General features: G+C 43.6%; 1 protein-coding gene across 6 annotated transcripts in view; it reads right to left on the bottom strand.

Moving 5' to 3' along the window:
• The window catches only part of NHSL1 (NHS like 1), a 187,896-nt gene extending 167,024 nt beyond the window's left edge, over positions 1-20,872 (bottom strand). For 4 of the 6 annotated variants that reach the window (XM_063329481.1, XM_063329482.1, XM_063329483.1 and 1 more), the window contains exon 1: positions 20,393-20,868. In XM_063329481.1, coding sequence (XP_063185551.1) covers positions 20,393-20,750 — 358 coding nt within the window. In that variant the 5' untranslated portion in view covers positions 20,751-20,868. Of the gene's footprint in view, positions 1-20,392 lie in introns of all 6 variants that reach the window. The other 2 variants (XM_063329490.1, XM_063329491.1) reach the window with 2 other exon arrangements.
• Positions 20,873-21,464: the final 592 nt, after the last annotated feature.

Raw genomic sequence — 21,464 nt, 5'->3', positions numbered from 1 at the left:
AACCAATACCTCACTGTTTTTCTCCCTCCTATATTTTTCCTACTGGCTTCTTTTTAAACAAGACATAATGACTAACAGATGCTGCAACAGTGCAGTCCTCAATGAATGGGTAATTAACAGATGAAAGTTCAGCAGTTGTTTCCAGTTACAGTCAGACGAGCTGTACACTCCTCAGCCCCTAAGTAAGGGAAGGGGATGAGCAAGCCAACCTCCGCCCCCGCTCCCCACGGCAAAATGGTACACAGTGGTACGTACCGAGCAGGACTTGGAGATGCCGAGATAAAACAAATCAGGACCACTCAGGTTTTTCAGGTGTCGGCTCCAGGATTTAAGAAACGCAAATACTGACAATACTAACTTTGCCAACAACTTAAGAATATTCGCTACAATTAGTAAAGCTGGTTAAAAAAAAAAAAATCAGTCCTAGACATCTGATATTGACCAGTGAGATATATGTATGTATTATTCAGATTCATTACAGTTTGTTCGTAAAAACTTGTACCTTTTCTATTGTAAATAAAGCTTATGAGTAAATGACTTCTGAAGCTCTGCTGATCTTCAAAACGTAATTCATTTCCTACAGCGTAAACGAATGAACACAACTACATAGAGGATAGGGAGGAACTGCCACGTATGAATGAACACAATGTATGGCTTCAAATAACCCTAACCCACTTTAGTTGCTACTCCCACTACTTGAGAGCTGTCACAGTTTTTGTTGCTGCTTAGCTAACCTTAGAAAAATACCAACTGGGCCTCGTTTGCCACTTCTGCTTCAGGGTTTGGTTGTCAAAAACATAAGTTGCAACCATAAAAACAAGCAAACAATACATAAAGCAAGGACATGCTCGGCTAGTCTTCATAATTATTCAGCTGAACCTTAATTATTGCAAGAATAAGACGGAACGCCTCAAAAGATGGCAAGTGAAGAGTGTCGTTCCATGCGTGTAAATCAGAGTAACACTGTCATGGTTGAAAACACCACTATCACCATAAACATACAGTGCTGAGACATTCACGGTTTCAGAAATAAAAAAGCATTACTTTGGGATTTCAGCTGGCAATAACGTGAATGACTCCATACAGGAGAACAGGCCACACACGCTTATAGGTAGCAGGAGAGTGGGAAGGAGGTTAATAAAACTCAACCTGTAATTTTGAAATTACTTCTGAGCTAAAAATGATGTTTTAAATATTTTCTTTTGGGGGACGCAGGGGTTGGGAGAGTGTACAGCTTGCTTTATTTTAAGGACTGGGAGGAAAGCAGAAGTTTTGGTGGGGGGGGGTTGGAATTTTGTTTGTTTGTTTTTAAAGAAACCCTAAACACACCACCACTGTAGATTTGATCTTAAGACAATAAATGACTATTTAATGGTACTTAATAAAAAAAAAAAATCTATTTTAGATTAATGCATTTATAAACAGACAGGGTGGTTTGTTGGTCTTTTTTTCTCCCAACAGTGGACTATCAACCCAAAAGCCCAAGAAAAATCCTGAAGATATACTCATACCATTAACCACTCCACAGAGTTAACAATAGTTCAGTTCACTTTACTCAAAACCATTTATTAAAGAAAATATGAAGCCTCATATTTAAACACTCCAGTATTTATTGTATCCTTTGGGAGTTACGGGGAGTTGAACTACATACCAACTTACACCAAAATAACTAAATCTGTTTTCATTTCACACTTTGCATTAATTCTCAGCAAATCTGCATGTGAACATTTATTTTGGAATCGCATACTATTTCAAAATGTTGCCACTGGCGTTGAAGAGGTGGAAAGTGGCACTGCCAACACCCAGTGGTCAGGAAGCGATGCGAGGACTGGCCAAGAAAGTACCAGAGCTGGCTCCCACTTGATGTTTTTCTCTCGAGTGCCACTGAAACCAGGGGCTGCTCTAACTCCTGTTAACTGGCAGCAGCCCCAAATGGCAGCATTTGGGCTGCATATCTGACCATAGAATAGTTTGGGTTGGAAGGGACCTCCAAAGATCATCTAGTCCACCCCCCCTGCAATGAGCAGGGACATCTTCAACTAGATTGGATCTGATATGAACCAAGTAAAACACTACAGCAAGAAGGTACTGGTCACCAGTTAAAGCATTTCAAAAAGATCCAACTTCCCCTACAACAGGAAGGGCGGCACTGCCTTGCGTGATGGACTGCTGATGTGGGCATCCTTAAGAAAAACAAAAAAACCACGAAACACACAAAAATGCTGCACTGCATTCTTACATTAGCAAAAATTAACTTCTTTTTATTTTTAATAATTATTCAAGCCCCACTACTACAGCATCCCAGTATCTCACGGTCTGTGCTATGGCCCTCACAGGAAACAGAATGCCTACCCCAGTAAAGCTTGCTGGTATTCTGTTTCCAGAGAAAACAGAATACCAGCAAATCAATCAGCTGCGCTTAATACTGATCATGTTAGTTAGTCAGCTGAGCACAAACAGATTAGGTCTGAATTTAATTTTATTCGCACCAAGATCGTCTTAGCATCCCAGAAGAAACCCAGTCTGAACTGGAGTGGTCCCACCAGTAGCCTTCTGGACAAGTCTGGAGTGCTACTTCTTGGGTGGGAGAGGAAGGGGGACTGCCGTGAGCCAGCACAGAGCTGCCACCAACACAGCATGCAAGGGCCAAACTTCTCCCGAGGCAGCTGGGCGCAGGCTACTGAGACCTGAAAGCCACCATTGCCATATAAACAAGGCTGAAAACATGGTTGGCGTGATCCCATTCAGTAAGTTGACCAACAAGTGATGGACAGAGCCCAGCACGAGGGCACACGACTGCAGTAGTGCATGCCATACAGAGTACTGTGAGCAGCTTCATCATTAAAAGCTTTTTTTTTTTCCTGAGGTAGTAGTGAGCATGAACAACACAGGCAAGATAAGCACAGGCTGTCTGCCTATCTGGATTGGAGATCTCGCACTTGCCTGTGTTCAGGTATGCTTTCCTTTACCACAACAAATGTTTTACCATATTTCCTTTACACCTCAGTAGAGAAACTGTTGATTTTACCCATCCCCTGCACACAGCAGACACGGGGTTCCCAAGTCAGTGCTGATCTCGGCACTCCAGCACAAGACGTAACCAACCCCCTCCTGCCTCCATCCGCCTCAGAAAGGCTACACCCTTGCAACCTCCATTTTCAACCAAAACCAAAGAAAGCTCCTTGCTTTTTCTGCGGTCTTCAGGTATTACCTACAGGTATCATGAACCTTGAAGTTTAATTCTAATTTTGTATACGTACTGAAAACTTCGGCATGTTCTGCTCAGTGTTTGTCCATTTCCAAATTCTGGGTTGCCAGCAAAAGCACTTCAAAAATTTAAGACTCATGGAAGCAAGAAAAAGTGTTAATTGTGCTGCTGCCAAAAAAAAAAAAAAAATCCTTATTGGGATACTCAGAAATAGCACTCTATCATACAATCTGAAGTGTATTATAGCAGATTTTCATATGTGGCCATTGGAATTAGGCACACACCTTTCAGTTTGGTATTTTTCACTTCTCAGCCTTAATCTAATTTCTTTGAACACACTCAACTTTTGTTCTGCCAGAAGCATAAGGAACAATTTATAGCAAAGCCTTAAATTTTTAAATCAGTGGGAGTTAAACTCAAGGCCCTAAAAAATTCTAGACCCTATCTTTATCTTAGGAACGCTGTAAAATATTTTTTCCATTAGCACTTTCCACATCTAACATTTCAAAAGCCACTGCAGACATTTACATCTACCATTCACAAACTTTTTATTGGGAATCCTTCAGAGATTCATGTTACATAACTCAGCTGGGATAAGTATTTGAGAGCAATTAATCACTGGGGTTATCACATATATATCTTCTGTGAAATTTACTTCACTGAAGTCAAAAAGCATTTGAACTTTTCCACAGAAATCCTCAGACATACCTGATGAAGTAATTTTGGTATGTAGATATACATTATAACCTCTGCCAATTTATGTGATAAAACCATTATTCGATTGGTTTGCAAGGGTTTGTTGGAATTAAGCAAAGTGGGGATTTTTGAGGAAGGCTTTTCAGGATTGTTGAAGCAGAAGGAAAGATTTCAGCCCAGGCATTAACGAGCAGAGCAGTGAGAAAGCTGCCAACACAAACTGGATTGAAGGAGCAAGCATGAACCATGGCGTTGCAGAGAATGTCTCTGGGCACGCACATAGCCAAGCAGGTGAACAGAAAATGCAAGACACCTTTGGACCATTGCAACACTGATCACTAGAGAAGGTACTTCTGTGGTGAATTTCCTAGTGCACCAGAATGAAGTGTTATAATAATAATAAAAATACTAATTTCATATAATGCTGGGGTGACAGAGCACTGGAACAGGCTGCCCAGGGAGGTTGTGGAGTCCCCTTCTCTGGAGATTTTCAAGACCCGCCTGGATGCAGTCCTGAGTGTTGTGCTCTAGGCAATCCTGCTTTAGCAGGGGAGTTGGACTAGATGATCTCTAGAGGTCCCTTCCAACTCTGAAGTTTCTGTGATTCTGTGAAAAGCAATGCCTTGTATTTAAATGCCTATGGAATATCACAGGGAATAATGCAATTATATTCCTTTATCATTAAAGTCGTCTTAATCGTCACAATCAGCCCAAGTCTGCAAAATACCAGGCACTCCTACTCCCTTCCTCCTCAGATCTGGTGGATAGGTTTGGCCACTGATGCCCTTATTCATCAAAGCCAAACTGATCAAAGTGAAGTTCAACAGATGGCAAGCCGATTCCAGCCAGATCAAACTTGTGCAGCCTACAAATTGGAGAGCAGCTTAATCCATTGGGATATCCTGTTTCACCAGGAGCGAGATGCAGGCTCTGATACTAGCTTATCCGGACGCGCCACTTGAGTTTTCTGAATTTTCTTTGTCTCAACTGTAAAATGGGAATTCTGTCATCCTCAGCCCTTTTGACCTCTCTGAGTGAGAATGTCTTTTAGCTATAGCTATGGCCACATCTATGCTGTGGCTCATTTTTGAAACATTAGCCTTCAAAGGAGGGACGTTGTTCTTCCATTTAAGGATTTATCTACTTTTTGTGGTGGTATTTTCATACCGAAGTTTCACAGTTCTTTGCACATCAGTCAATTCTTCTGCACCCACAAATTCAGTAACAGTATTTCCAATTTCCAAAACCAAGATCTGTCCCTTCAAGACTTGTGGAGGAAGAACATCTCTAACCTTCAGGAAAGCCTTAAATCATATCAGAGGAGATCTTGCAAGCTTACAGTACAAGAATGCTGGTCATTATTAGAGGCCTCACATGGATGCTGGCAACCGCGAGCACTCTAAGCATCAGTAGTACTCATAGGATTTCATCCCCAGCATTTTAGCTTTTGTTGATTTTTCACATTCATTTGTGGTTTTGTTTTTTTTTTTTTTCTTAAAATTCCCTCCAGCAAAACATCTGTTCTTGTAACCACTTTACCTTTTCCATCCACAGCAAAACAGATTCATTAAATGCAGAGGAGACATCAACTGGATATGACAGCACAGGTAGCCACATTCCCCCACTTTCTGATCTGGGGGCACCCCAGACCGCTGGCAGAAGCCCAGCTGGGAGCCACCGTGGCAGCTTCACACAGCATTGCTCGGCCCACCACTGCTCTACAGCAGTCCTGATCTTATACCAGACTCATTAACAAATATTAATAAAGCTTGATCAAAAACTCAAGGGCAATCCTTAGCTAGGAGAAACTCTGTTTCAATATTGAAAAAAACCAGCTTCCAGAGCATCCCCGGGTATGCTCAAACCACCCAAACCACCATTTGGCTGCTTCTTCCACTGCTAGTAATTCCCTCTCCTCTCAAAACAACCCCCTCTCTGTTTTTATAGCATTTCAGTGGAGAAGAATGAGGGGTAATCTCAGCAATTTTGCCGAAACACAAACCTGTGATAGCTAGAGCTACTGAAATAAATGGGGAAAAGCTGGAGGTGGATAGGGCTCAAAAAGATGTTTTTTATAAAAGAGTAATTAAAAAAAATATGTAACACAACCCACGCACAAAGCAAGCTGTTTGCAGAGAGAAAGTAAAAGGAATATAATAGCATTTACTATGCAATAGATAGGCAGGATGTTGATCTAAAACAACTACTAAAACTACAACTATTACAAAACATTGGGGAACACCCGCCTCCCCTCAAAAAAAAAAAAAGAAAAGAAAAAAACAACTTACCTACACACTTTTCACTTTTTTTCTCTCTCTTACATCTATTCAGTACTATAAACGCACTCCCAAAGCGCCAGCCTCAGCATTTTTAACTCCTGAAGCAAACGGGCTCTTCCCTAGGAAGACAACGCTTCAGTCTAACGAGGGACTGAGCTCCAAGGATGCAAGCATGGGGGAGGGAGACTTCAATATTACAACCCATCCATCACCCACTCCTATAAAGCTCTTCTGTTCCAAGTTCATACTTAGCAACTCAAGGTCAAAACTGATGTTGGAAGATGCAAATCCTAAGTCAACCCAGACTTTCACCCCTCCATGTCTTCTTGACCTTAAACGCGAACAAGAAACAGGCAAAAGAGATTTTAGCTACATGATCTACTTATATAAAAACACGTATCAAGGAATATAATCAACTTAAAAATGACTGCGAATTAGATTATTGATCTACACTACTAATACGGGTTAGAAAAAATTAGAATATATGCTTTTAGGATAAATTGCCTTTACTTCTTTGGTTTTCTTACAGTTTGGACAAAGTCAATCAGTTGTTTTCATCTGGTGGGGGCTTTTTTGTTTATGTTGTTGAGGGTTGGTTTGCTTCTTTTGAGAGAGACGCACACAAGAATTGATTGAAAACACCACGGGGAAAACTAACTGCTTAAAAAAAAAAAAAAAAAAAAATCAACAAAACACCAACCTTTTCCTCTCTGCTAAAAAACAAAGGAACACATCTCTATTAGCCTTTGGCTTTAAGAAATCCTGGGTCAGATGTGCGCAGCCTTAACAAAGAAGAAAAATAGTAGCTATTATGAATAAAAAGCAAGGGTTTCTCTGCTGCAGTGAAAACAGGATGTATGCCACAGGCCATAGCTATTCCCCTTAGAAACACAACAGGGGGGGGGGGGGGGGGGGGGGGAAAACCCACACACCACTAAAATCATTCATTATGCTCAAATACTTAAGGCCAGACTTTTCAGTGAACCCCATTTTTGCAAGGTTCCACAGCAGAAAGCAACCAGAGGTGCCAAATACCTGAGATTACAAGCTTATCCAACGGATATTTCCCCAAGGTGTTGTAACCAACAAAAAAAAAAAATCAATTTAAATTACAATACAAAGATGGTGTAAGACAAGAGAACTCTGACACAAAACCGTGATCTAGTATTTAAATCTCTTAATTTTAGGATGATCTGGTAGTCTTTAGAATTGTCATCTCAAAACTTCTTAAAGTTTTATTCCAAGAGCTTACATATAACATCTTTCATATGGGGAAAGTCCTGCCAAGAGCTTTAAATATAGCTTTATCAAATGCCAGTTTGGCTTCCTCCATGTGAATTTGGACACTTTAACGAGAGTTTATGAACTTTCATTGGAGAAAAAAAAAAAAGACTGTATAATAATAGCTTGCCATCCATGTAAGTAATAGGTTATGTAAAATACCAGATAATCCCGGAGTCTAACAAAACCATTTTAAAATAAGTGATTTTTCTCCAATAGCTTTTATTTAGCCCTTAAATCACAAGTTTCATTTAAAGCACCATCACGTGTACAAAGTCCTGCCAATGAACTCAGCCTAAAAGGATGCTTACATAAGGGAAGGATAGGCAAATGTGGTAATTAGCAGCAACTCAGGATACTGAGGGACTACTTTATTTGATGAACTGCTGATGTGGATGATGAAAAAGGTGTTTCCCGTAATTCTCACTGGAGTTCAGTTGCTTGTCCCGAGCAAGGTGAAGAACACAACTATAAGGTATCTTTTCTAACCTGCTTAATAAAACTCCCGTTGACAAGCAAAGAAAAAACAGGGTGTTGTATTAATGTAGCCTAGATCCTAGACAATTTCCAAAGAACTAGCCAAGAATCTTTGTCAGAATTTTGAAAAAAGCCACTGCTGAAATTCTTAAGTATGCGGAAGGGTTGTTCGGGGCTCCTCCTGCAAACAGTGAATGCTTTTCAATCTCTAAGAGACATTGCTGACAGTGTCTGCAAGATGAGACACTAGAAAGTTTCCACTATCTCCACTGGAGATAGTTTCCATCTTTCTGATATTAAGTTTATTACCTTGCCTTTCAATAGAACCAGTAGGTATTTTTGTCGAGAGCATTAAAGTTCTTCCAAAGAATCACTGCAAGGTCAGAAGTCCTCAAGTAAATAATTACATGGTTTTTGACTGCCAGCTTTGTTACTTAAGATTAATTAACACTTTCCCTTACCCATCCTTTTTCAGATAAACACGCTAAGCCATTTACCTAAGGCCACAGAGTACGCCAGCTTTCTTGATCAGGTTGTCCATCTTGGGTACTAATTAGCACCCCTCTTGGATAACCTTCCAGTAAGAAGAACGTATTAGTGTTGCCACTTATAATGTTTTGACAAGAGGCAATGAGCACAAACTGAAACACAAAAGACTCCATTTAACATAAGGAAAAACTTTTCTACTGTGAGGGTGGTCAAACACTGGCACAGGTTTCCCAGGCAGGTTGTGGCCGCTCCATCCATGTTGATATTCAAAACCCAACTGGGCACAGACCCCAGCAGCCTGCTCAAGCTGAGCCTACTCTGAGTAGGGTTGGATTAGGTGATCTCCAGAGGTGCCATCCCATTTCTGGGATTCTGTGATTTCAGTGACCTTTTCCTTGAAAAGTTTCATTCCATTCAAACTCACCCAGTCACAGCTTCAACAACGGTCGCGGAGGCAGGGGAGAAATAAAAACCGGCATACAGTTCAAGTATCTTTTATAACACTCTGTAAGTGGAGGCTGTGCTCTAGTGTTAACTGAGATCACGCAGGACTTTCAGTCTGGTCACTTCGGGGTGTAACTACAGCATTCGTACTCAAGCCTGCGATTTGGTGGGATCTGCCTTTTTTCTGTTGGTCATTTTTCTAATTTGATATTTCTGTTAAATGTTCAGATATTCTTGGATTCTCCCTGGTAAGTTTAAACTTTTACCAGAAATATACACATGTTTTCACTTGTCTTCAGGATTAAGTTTATTCATAGCCTATTTCTGTAAGCCACTAATAATAATCTAAATTAGAAACACCGTATGTGTATTGACGTAACTAGTGATAAAAACCAACTGAGCACAAACGTGCCAAGCTGACAGGAGCTCAAATGAAGACAAGCTTTTGTCTATTGTGACCTAATTCATTTTTTTTTTTTTACCAGTTGGTACTAAACAATGCATTTAAATCATTTAAATGTTTTATGTATTAACCTGCAGCACATTATCTCCATGTACAATGCTAAGTGACCTACTCTTTACAAGCTGTAGCTATTTCAAAACTGCAGCAAGTTTCACAATTTGTCAGCAAGGTTACTAACAGTAGCAAAATGGTTTGCAAGGAAAAAAGCTACTGTATTTCGTGCCTTGGGAAAAGGGGTGGGAGAGGAAAACACGCTCTGTTAGAGCAACAGGGTCAAAACAACACGCCTCGAAGAGCACTCCCTCCCATCCTACATACCACGCTCTGCAGAGGGGACATCCCAAATTACAGAATTCAAGCCTAACTCGGCAACAAGTGGGAGCAGGCAAGATAGTAAGTACTGCAGGTGGCTTTGGTCTTCATTACCATCAAGTAGATGTAATGTCTCTATAACAGATACAGAACAAACGGAGGCTTCTGTAACGTGACAAACTAAAAAACACCAAGAGCTCTATGTTTTTGTGGTATTCTTTGCCTCAGGCGAACACTCTGTGGATTTCTAATTACCTGCTCTTCTTCTAGACCTCAAGAAGGCCCATGACTATTGTGAAACTTCAGGTTCTCCAACACAGATTTTTTTCAAACCACACTTAACTAAATTGCCATCTTCTAGCTTGACTTGTATGTGTTAAGACTAGACTCTCTTGGAGGAAAGAGCCTCATGCTCACAGTTAAATCTGTATTGTGGCTGTGCTAAGTAAATGCTTTCTAATATTTTAAGGAAATTTGCAAGTAGGCCAACACAGCAGTTTCACCTTCCTCCAGGATAAGCAAGCACAAGCTCCCTCTTCTCCGTTCAGGGGGCATCTTGCTGAAGGGCAGCCCTATCCTACCACCGACCACCAAGACCAGACAGGGCAAGAGAACTGGCGCAGCCTCACCTCATTTTCTCCAGCTTTCCTGAATGTAGAGATCACAATCACAGACTACAATTCTGTGTATTTTATAATAGAGTTATTATATAATTACGACTGCGATTATAATTTCAAAATCAGCTCTAATAATCTATTTACCTTTAAACCACCCTTGTTAAGATCATGCTCACCTCCCCGGGACGAGGTAGTCCCTACCCAACGCTACCCGGGATTTCAGCAAGCGCGGGGGCAGAGCCATTGGGGCACACGTTGCACAACCTGGGGCCAGCCCAGCTGCAGCCCCACGGGGTCCGGGCCCCCCCCCCCCCCAGCCTCTGCGGGACCGCTCCCCGCAGGGCTCGGGCTGCCCCAGCCTGCCCAGCAGGACTGCACAGGCTCCCCGCTGCCAGGGGAGCAGCCAGAGATACGGGGGAGGGCGTTGGCCCCACGGAGATCAGTTGCCATACCAGTTTCCCCTGTATCTGGGCTTCCATCAAGGTCTGGAACACAACTGGTACGAAAAACCTGCTGTTCTCCCGTTATCACCCTTCTATTTCCTACCCTATCTGTTCCCTATGGCGTGCATTCAACCGTGCAAACTGACTTTTAGTGATAAATATGCTTATATCTTATAATACTCTTGATATTCTATCACGTACACATGCTACTAAAAAAAAGTAAATAAATCAAGCAGGAGGAACTGCACAGTAACCACCTACCTTTGTTTTAATAGAGCAAGGAAATAGTTTAATGAACAAGTTTTAGAAAACTGTATCTAAACTAACACACCGAGGCATATTAAGAACATTATATTATTTTCATTCTTTCTCCCTCATACCACAAATAGAACAAACTTACTAAGTTCTTTCTCGGATTTAAAATGTTAAAGTTCACAATACAGGGCCTCCGTCTTTCCAACGCTACAAATCAAAATAGCGTAAAGGAGACTATAACTATATACTTCATTGAATTATTGTTCATATTGTTCACATTAACATACATCTCAATCTTACCAAGCAATTCTTTCCAGAATTTCTTGGATCATTCAAAATTTGAGAAAAAAGGATTTTATTTGCATCAAGTCCAGAATAAGTGGGGTGGGGGGTGGATCTTGTGTAATGAATCAAGCTTCGCTATCTTTCTTCTAAATTGAAAATCAAGTACCACCGCTAACAAAAAAGGGAACATTTTAGATAAGTTTTATAAGACCTTGATCCCCTTTCCTGGTGGTTGGCTTCTTTTTTCTAATTCAGAATGTTTTAAGCAGCTCTACAGACAATGTGGCTAACAACATTTGAGGTTTTAACATTTAAAGATACTACATTAGCCAAACATCACTTGTTTTTTCGAGCCACTGAAGCAGATTCAGTTACTCAGCATCAACTAGATATTGAATAGGAAGGGAAAGCCAACACCACCCACTTGGGAGCTCTTTCCTCCCATACAACAGGAACAAAAGGTGCCACTAGAGATAACCCACAAAGCATCCCTCTCTGGTCCTGCTGAGCTTCCCGTCAGCAAAACCCATCTGTTGCCAAAAGCCAAAACTCGCCAAAGTAGAAAACAGAAGACAGATGTCCGTTTGCCAGGAGAAAGACTAAACTTGCTTTCTTACTCAAACCCATGCTGTTGAGAAGGCTTACCAACGTAATAACCAGACACAGAAGAATAGATGTAAGCCAGCAAGCGACAATATTTATCCCACCACTTAGAAGCTGATGAGAGCTCTTCTGTAGCCAGCACTTTGATACTAAAAAGGGAGGGGGGGGGGGGGGGGGGGGCGGAAAGAGAAACGGGAGGCGCAAAGACAAAGAAGAGCATTAAAGTATGGTACGCTACCATTTAGAACATTCTGGGGAAGTATCTTGTTTTCATTTTCCACTTGATCGTTCAACCAGAAAAAAAAGAAGCAAACAAAAAACCCCCCCACTATTACTATTACTCAGTATGCTTGAAACCTCTACTTTGCCATTTTTCCATTACAATTTACATCAATATTTATTGCCAGTAGGAAAATTAAGTGGCTCAATTCTTCAAATAGCATCCATAGTTTCAATTTACTTCAGGGGACATCTGTTTAGGCATAGTCCTAATCTCTGAAAATTAGGAGCTAAGTTAATTAAAAAATTACAATCTTAGATTAATCAAAACTTGCCTAGTTAAGATTACAGCCTGAATACAGTAAAAGGAATATCCAATCAACTGACTTAACAGATCTACTGGTTGTCAAGATGTTAAATTTCAGATTAAAACAGAGCTGCTGCTCACATGTCGATTAGGGAAATTAAACCTAATGAAGCATGAAAGTGTTCTTTAGGTTAAAATGTTATAAGAACTCAACCACAGACATACATTAAAGTGAATCCCTTTGAGCTCTCTCTTTTTTTTTTTTTTTTTAATTTCAAGTAATGCCTGGATGTTCTCACTTCTACCACCGTAATGGTGTAGATGGTTTTGCTCTTGATTTGCACTCCGATAGCAGAGCAGTAGACATCTCTGTGCTTGTAAGCAAAGCATTAAAAATGAACAAAGGGACATACTCAAACAAGACAAAGACTATTACTGAGGTGCCACAACCCCAGCCAGAAAGGCCTTACGATGGGGTTTGAGATGGAGGGGTGAGAAGGGGTTGTCTTGAGAAAGCCAGAAGCTCCACCAGATCTCACCCTTTCCTGTCTCTGCCTCCCATCCCCTCACCTCCTTCCTCCCAAATCCTACCAACTCTCAGGTACACAGAGCGCGTTGCTTTTGAGGAATGGGAGATGCACAAGGCCAGTTTTATCGGGCATGTCATGGCGGGGGGGTGGGGGGTGAGGTGTAGAGCGGACACTGAGACTGTCACCCCTCAGAGCAGGCAGGACTGGAGATGGAGAAACACCTCAGAGCACACCTGGGGCAGGGAGCCTGAATGACTAAAGAAAAGGAGGAAGAGAAGAGGAAGGGGGGGGAAATAAATCAGGCCTTAACCCACAAAAAGCGTAGACCAGTGGCTCCGATGGGGAAATTACCAAGAGGAATTACGGCAAAGCAATTAGTCGGCACTGCCTCTCTCTGCAGGCACAGCTCCCCTGCCTGCGGGCTGCTCCCTGACGCAAGCTCAACCACACTCAGTAGGGCCTTAAACATTCTTGTTCTAACTACACAGAATTCTCAAAGGGCAACGAAATCTCATACGGACACAACGCTGATTAAAGGACAAGAGGCCAATAAATAAATAAATTAAAACAACCTAACATAAAACACCATCATTCACAAAGGACAAAGAAAAAAAAAAAAAAAAACACACCAAACAAAACACAGCAGCCTGAAGCCAGAAGAAGCCCTGCCCAACTGAAACATAGTAAGACATAAATACAAACAACTTGCAAAGTCCACCCACATTAATCTGTGCGTAACCCACAGGTAGAAAGATATTTTTTCTAGTCTCCTAAGTGGCGTGTCATCCAGGCTCTCCGGAGACTGCCATCCAACCAGCAGGTTTCCTATCAAACCTACAGCCAAGAACAACATTTAATTACCGTGTTTAATTGATCTTGTTAACTGTTAGGGAGGACAGCTTTGATCTCGCCTGCTGATAGCTAGCTTACGACTACAAAAGAAACTGGGACTTTGCATAATTGCCAAGCCTTCGATGGGCATTTTTTAATTCCTTCTACTTCTCGATCTCCCTTTCTGTTTGCGGTGCGCTAACACTCCTGGTAACAGGAACTGAAGCACATGCCCTCATTCTTCCTATCATTTATTTAAACATGCGGGGGCGGAGGGGGGAAGGAAGATGAGGAGGAAAGGGAAGTTCCCCCTCCTTCACCCAGAAATATGGAAAAAAGGCCAGGAATTACCATAACTAATATGGCCTTGGCAACGTTAAACTCAGTATCCCGTGGCTGACGGCAGCCGGCACCAAGGGCTTTGGAGGAAGGTGCAGGAATCACTAAACTCGTGTGGGATAATCTGCTCCCCATCCTCCCTGAAAGCCTCATCTGACTCTCCACAGGTTAGAGGGTGGTTTAAATTCCAGGACAGAGGTTTTGAGGAATTTCAGTGGCTTTCCACTGTGTTGTTTTATGTTTGTTAATAGGTTCACCCAAAAAACGCCTCTTCTGCAGGAACTTCGTATTAGCAGCTTAGGAGGGAAGCCCACAAGACCAAGATTACTAGCTCGCACTCAACCAAGCTGAGACTGTGCCAATACTAATAGGAAGCGAAACATCTGAGGACATTTTATTGTATCCTAAAATATCTAGGAACCTTCAAAATAAATCCTAATTAAAAACAACTAAATACAAGTATGTTTAATTCATTAACTACCTCTCCTAAACACCGTTTTCCTCAATGATCAAGCCAATCATAAGATCTACGGAAACAAATGTTCACAGGTGGTGTATAATAGGTTCTGAGCAATGTACAAAGCAGCTCTAAATTTCAGCCAAAGAGTGTCAACTGTTTTCAAAACAGCAAGCCAAGCCCTCGCCAAACTGAATTCAGCTGGAGCTCTGCCACTCAGCAGCACAGCAACTTGGCCCACCGTCCCCATGGGAAATCTTTTTCGAACTCAAGACTTTCTTCCTGCTTATTTCAAACGAAACCTCCTTTGGATCAGGTTGAATTTCCACAGATAATTAGTCTTGCACTAGCTAAATAAAACGAGAGTTATATTGCTTTTGAGCAGCAATCTGAATAATCACAATAGGGTAAAAGAGAAAATACCTTTTTTTTTTCCCCCTAGGGGAACTTAGGAATTAACTGTTTAACACGGACTGAACTTTGCTAATGAATCTTCATTTTACACAGGAACAGAGAGAAGAAAAGTACCATTGCACAGCCACCTGAAGCATCTGCAGAGTATTGTAGCCAAACTGTAGCTCCCAAATACTGTTAGAACAGAATTTTTCCCCTGAAAGTTTCTCACCAAAGATTCCTCACCAGCACACCATGGGTTTTGGTGGTTGGTTTTGGGGTTTGTTTGTTTGGGGTTGTTTTGTTGGGGAGGAGGAAGAGGAGAGAGGAAGTTTTGGTTGGTTTGGGGTTGGTTTTTTTTTTTCTAAACCTTTTCCCAAAGAAGGTTTCGTCTTGTTCTTACAAGACGACAGATATCTCATACGCTCTTTCCGTACGCCACAAGCTATAGAAAGCCCAGAAAGTCAGCCAGCCTGTTCATCTCCTGCCTAGTGCTGATACTGTCTTGAATAACGCTCACTTTTGGTGGCTAGGGATGGAGGAGGGGTTTCCCTAGGAATAAGCTGAATAAAGCTTCCTGTTCGGCTAAAGCAGGAAATGTGCTCCAGTACTGCCTTGCACACAAAGCGTGGAAAATACTTACTAAACAAAATAGCAGGAGATGAAGTGTAAACTGGATTGTCCGTCCATCATGCAGACAAATAGAAAGCCATACTCCCCATCCCCCGAGCTCTCTTGCATTAATGTGTTTCAACTTGAAAAAAGAAATAAATGCATATGTATACACGTTCTGCATGAACATCAAATGATTATGCTGTGCCTTTAAAACCAAACACTGAAGGGTTTTAAACAACAACGCTAATTAGGAGGTAGCATTTCCTCCCTCCCACAGGATCAGTTTCTTCTTGTTAGAATAGGAGGTACAACTGGCCAAACCCCATCCTACTACTGGAGAAACTGAACCAGAAGTTGTCATTAGGTTAACCTCCCAGCATTTCTCTCAAAATATCTCTTCAGAAAGACTGAAGATAAATAGCATAGAAGATGGAAGGGACAGCCTTCCAGTCTGACAAACCATTAGGATTCACAGACAAGAACAGCAATATTAATTTTTGCACAAGTATCTGCAGATGGTAGAGGACAAATATTAATGTAAAGAATGTCCTTCTTCATGCCCTATAAAAACAATGACTGTTTAAGGCCTCACAGTGTTTCCCAAGAGCTGGCCTTGTAATTCACGCAAGATTTCTCTGCTGCCATCACGATGAGCTCTGATCACTTCAAAGAGTTGTCCTCACTCATCCTCACCCACCCTGACATTTAAGAACTGAAAGTGATGAAAACTACATCACCTAATGCTAGGTCACAGCTACAGATGCACACTGCTAAAAGATGAAAAGCACTTAGGCAAGTTCCATGGTGTAAAACATATTATAGCAGCTGGATCCTGGAAACATATAATAAAACACCACGCAAAACAGCAACACGCATCAGCTTAATGAAAACCTGATGAAAGACTGTTTAAAAAAAAAGACTACTGAATCTAATTAATTCTCTAGACATGGCTAGTGCAGTTAAACTAAGGTCACAAGTACTGCATACTACACTTGAATTTTATAAACTGCCTTGAGCAATTAGTGCCTCCCACCACAATGAGTTATAGACCAGTCATTGGCCCCACAGGGACATGTCTCATCATATTTTGATGTCCCTTCTTATGGCACAACACCCTGCTCATCATGCAAAGCTCAAATACACGCCAGGAAAGTATTTTACTAAATGGCCTTAAAAATATCCTTCATTGAAACAGAGTCAGGCACAAGTTTCCCAGTTGGGGGACATAAAGGAAAGCATCTCTACAATCCTAAATGGAAAGTTTAAGACAACCAAACCAAACCAGAGAGAGACAAACCATTCCAGTGAATCCCAACAGTGGCAAACGCTGGAAAAAAACAACCATCACTACGATTACGTAGAACTGAAATCTACCTTCAACATCCCGAAGCGAATGTGAAATTAAACTCTGTGAGCGTGTGCGGCACACCGATACAAGACCCCTGGAAAGCAGGCCTCCCAGTTGGAGGGCATGGCAGAAGTCCAGCCACTCTTGGTAGATGAGGAAGTTTTCCCCTGGTAAGGGTTGCAACGATGCAGCACCTACTGCAACACAGCACATCCGTAACCAGTTTGACGCATCAGAAAGTTCTTTCACATGAGGTGCAATGAACGGACGTACTCGAACTAACGCATTCACTACAGGATACCAAAGAGTATATAACAGAAGAGAAGCAGCAGAGACCGTTCAAGACACATTTACCTATTAATGCTCCAATATATATATATCTAGGAGTATACGGATCCTACACACGCACTGTACAGCCAGACCAGCAAGTGCAGTCCATGACTGTGAAGAATGACTAACTGGAGACAAAGAGCTTTGTCCTGCCTGCTTTCCCTCCCTCACATCCCCAGCCGTGCTCAGCAGGGAACAAGCACTAATGGACCCCTGTTATCTGAAGGATACTACATGGAAACTTTACTCTGAAACAAAATTATGACAGTACACAAATTAAAACCCCTTACGATTTCAAAGTATGTACTTTCCCAAGCACCAGGGACATACGTGACGTAGCTTATGCCAGCTGCCAGGCTGCAGCTACATCCCAAGAAGTGGCTGCGACCCGGATTTGAAGTTTGCTAGTCCTCTTCTAGTCCTTCCCATATAAGATCATGCTGGGATCCCAGAAGTCACCCTGGGACCTTCAGTTCCAAGAGGAAATTATTGTCTGGGCCCCACAATGAGAACAAAAGCCATTTATTCAAGTAGAAATTACCCATGATTTGAAAAGCAGGTGTACAACGTCCTATCCCCTCATCCTGAAAACCAGAGCAAAATACTTAAATCATCTGATACAACATCACACTGCATCTGCCTGTACACCACAATTGATACAGTAGTTTACAATATTTTCCCCATAAGAAAAGGTTTATGAGCAACAAGAATCTAGTAAATGGGAAAGCAATTAAATTTGTTTACTTTCCTTGTTGTTCTTACAGTCCCACACCAGCAAACAGCTTTCTCCCTGAAGCTTGTGTATCTTCAAAAATGGGAAGGAAAAATCCCCCTTGTCATTGTTCGCAAACAAAGCCAGCATTATTAAACCATTCTCTTTGTTTTGCAGATATTTCCCTTTAATGCCAGGAACGGGGTTAAACTTGCAGACAAGCCTTGACAGCTTGCATTATAGAGACGTTCATGATGCTAACTACAACTGATCATCCCACCCGATCTCCTTGGCCAGATTAAATACGTAGAAAGCATACAAGAAGGGAATTGATAGGTCTTTATGTGCAACTTCATGTCAATATGCTTAGCCTACACATCAATTCCTTGCAAACAATAGGCAAATAAAATAATCTTCCTTTACAAAGAGTCTGCATTTCATACAATTAAGAAAATTAGAAAGAAATTGGCATTAGTTCTCATCGACTTTAATAAATGAGATCTTTGAAAAGTAAATATTAACAGCAGCAATGCAGCTGTTAAGTAGCAAAATTAAATTTGACTGCAGAGACACCACTTACCAAAGAATTTAAAACCAAGCAGAGAAAGCCAAACATAAGAACTGTGTCCAGTTTTGGGAATTGCAATGACAAGAGCAAAGATCATAAAATTAAAAGCAATAACAGGCTTAGCTCAATGAACTGAGTTGTAATAAAAAAAAAAAGTAGTAAATATGTAACTTGTGCAAAACGATGACCAAGAGAGAATAAATGTCTGACGCATGTAAAATGTTAGGGTTTGCACAGTGCAGCACTAGCCTCATATCACCCTTCCCTTTAGATGTGTTGCATCAGTGTATGGTAATAATTAGGTCCCTATTTGATAAATAAAAACTGCTTCCTATCAGGGCATCAATGTAACGTACCACCATACTGCAGGTATCCCCAGTAATAAAGCAGTCTCATTTCAAATCTGACTGCACCATGCCATGCCAAACTAACGTAACTCTATTGGCAGAAAAGGATCTACCTGTCTTGATGAGGAAGAAAAGCTCCTTAAGTTTGTCAAGCAATTACAAAGCACCAAAAAAGTCAAACCAGTTACCACGGAACTTTAGCCTAACACTTACAAACCACAGAAAGAGCCTTTTTGTAAGGCTGATGATGGTTTCCTCCTTTGGAGGAACTGTATACTAAAGCATACCATAAAGAGTAATTCCGCAATGAAATAGGTAAGTTACCCATACAGGGCTGATACTCTTTGAATCTTATCTGTGAAAGGCCTTCCCCAACAATTTTCTTCCAAAGTATGCCATATGCAAAGCAGGCTTTCTACTTCCATTTAGAAGAAAACTACTGGTGGTCTCTGAGCAGCAATCCTATTTAGGCTAGGCTCATACCTTATACAGCTGTCACAGAAGTTGCAACACAGTTCTTTGGGTTCCTGAATGTTTCCAACACATTGAGAAAGCTAAACTGGTGTTGCAAGCCATCTTTCACTTACTCTGTGGGGAGCTAGGACACACACAAATGAAATTCCCTGTAGAAGATACAATTTTTACAGGATCCTTTCTCCAAAGTTGGACCAAGCTCAGAAACAACTTTTCCTATAGCTGTGTGTAGCTGTACAGTGGGTTGCTTCTGAGGGCCATTTTACAGGCTTAGAAAGAAACTTAGCAAGAACCTCCCCATGCTGCCGCTACTTAGGAATCTGAGGCCAAATCTGGATGTTGCTGCTTGTGCTCCCTCCGTATGAAGTTGAAAATACAAACGTGGGATCAGTTCTGCACACAGAGCAGAAGCCCAGGAGAACCGAGAGATACAAAACCAGCTGCAAAGTATATCCAGGTTTCTGTTTACTGAGGTCTTCCCAGGCACATTACAAAAGAATTAATCAGGCATGTGGGCTGAACTGTCAGAAGCCCGGCTGATCCGAAGTCTAGCGCAAACCCGACGTAAACACACAAACAAACCCACCCCAGCCCTCCCTCAGGATTTACCGCACCATCTCCCGGCTAAAGCCAGCCGGCTCCCCGCCTCCCCCCGTCCCCCCGCTGCCGACACCCTCTCCCCGATGAATTACATTTCTTTCCCAGACGGAGGCACTGGGAAAACGCCAGCAGCCACCGGACACACACACCCCCCCACCCCCCGACACGCTGACACCGTCCTGCCCGGCCGGCAGGCAGCGCCGGAGCCGGCGGGACGGAGCCCGGGGTCGGTGTGGGGGTCAGCAGGAGGGGCACAAGCACCGGCGGGGCCACCTGAAGGCGGGAAGGGGATGCTTAAGTTTCCCCTCTTTCCTCTCTCTCTTTTTTTTTTTTTTTAAATAAATAAATAAAGCAAAGGCTGCCGCGCAAACCGCACCGCCACCGGGCGGGCGACCGCCGGCCGGTTCCCCCCCCGCCCTGTCCCCGCCACCGTCCCGGTCTCGCCGCGGCGGGGAAGGGTGGCCACTCACGGATTTTGACTTTGCGGTGGTCCAGGCGGGCGAGGAGCGCTTCCAGGGCGCCGAGGCGGCGCTGCAGCCGGGCGTTGCGGTGGCAGAGGGAGTCCGCCTCGCTGAGGATCCCGCCGAAGATGTCGCCGGCGCAGCGGGAGAGGTCGGAGAGCTGCATCAGCAGCGACACCAGCGCGTACGAGCTGACCTGCTCCAGCGCCCCGAAGAGCGGCACCGCGCCGCGGCGGCGCCCGCCTCCCCCCTCCGCCGCCCCGGCGTGGTCCCCGGGCGCCGGGCCGCCCCGCTCCGCGCCGTCCCCGCCGGCCTCCTCCAACCTGCACAGCTTCAGGGGCTCCAGGGTCCGCAGGGGGAACGGCATCGCGGCCGGGGGAAGGAGGGCAGCGCAGGGCACGGTGGCGGAGCTGGGGAGGGAGAGAAACTAGGCGTCCCCGGCGCAAAAAGTCTTCATCTGAGCAGCGGTGACAAAAGTTCAGAAAGAGGAGAGAGAGAGAGAGAGAGAGAGAGAGAGAGGGAGGGAGAGGGAACAACAAGAAATGAATCGGGGCGGGAGGGCGGCCGGGCTACGCGCTCCGGGGCCGGGGGGGAACCGCCGCTGCCGCCGCCGGCTGGGCGGAGGGGGAGCCCCGCACGGCGCCCATGTGCGGGAGCGGCCCCGGGAGGCGGGAGCGGCCGCGGGAGGAGGGAGGGAAAGGGACCGGAGGGGAGGGGAAAGGAGAGGAGCGGGGCGGCCGCCGCCGCCGCACGGCGGGCGCGGGGAGAGCCCGGGGCGGCACGGAGCTGCCCGGCGGCCGGGAGGCAGGAAAAAGCCCGTCTTTCTCCCCCCCGAATTGGAGATTGGGGAAGGGGGGGAAGGAAGGAGGAAGCGTGGGAGGGGGGGGCTGAAGCGCCCTGGATGCGGCCACAAAGGAGGAAAGGCAGCCAGAGAGCGGGGGGAGGAGGAGGAGGAGGAGAGGAGAGAAAAGCCCGGAGCAGCCCCACCTGGGGAACCCCGCGCCGTTGCAGGCGCTTTTCTGAACGCCCCAAACTCCCAACCGGGAAAGCGAGAGCTGGAAAGAGAGAGGAGGAGAGAGGG

This window comes from Chroicocephalus ridibundus, chromosome 3 (genome assembly GCF_963924245.1).
Source record: "Chroicocephalus ridibundus chromosome 3, bChrRid1.1, whole genome shotgun sequence".
Classification (NCBI taxonomy): Eukaryota; Metazoa; Chordata; class Aves; order Charadriiformes; family Laridae; genus Chroicocephalus; species Chroicocephalus ridibundus.
The sequence above is the reverse complement of the archived record's forward strand: the minus strand, read 5'-3'. Positions and strand labels throughout refer to the sequence as shown.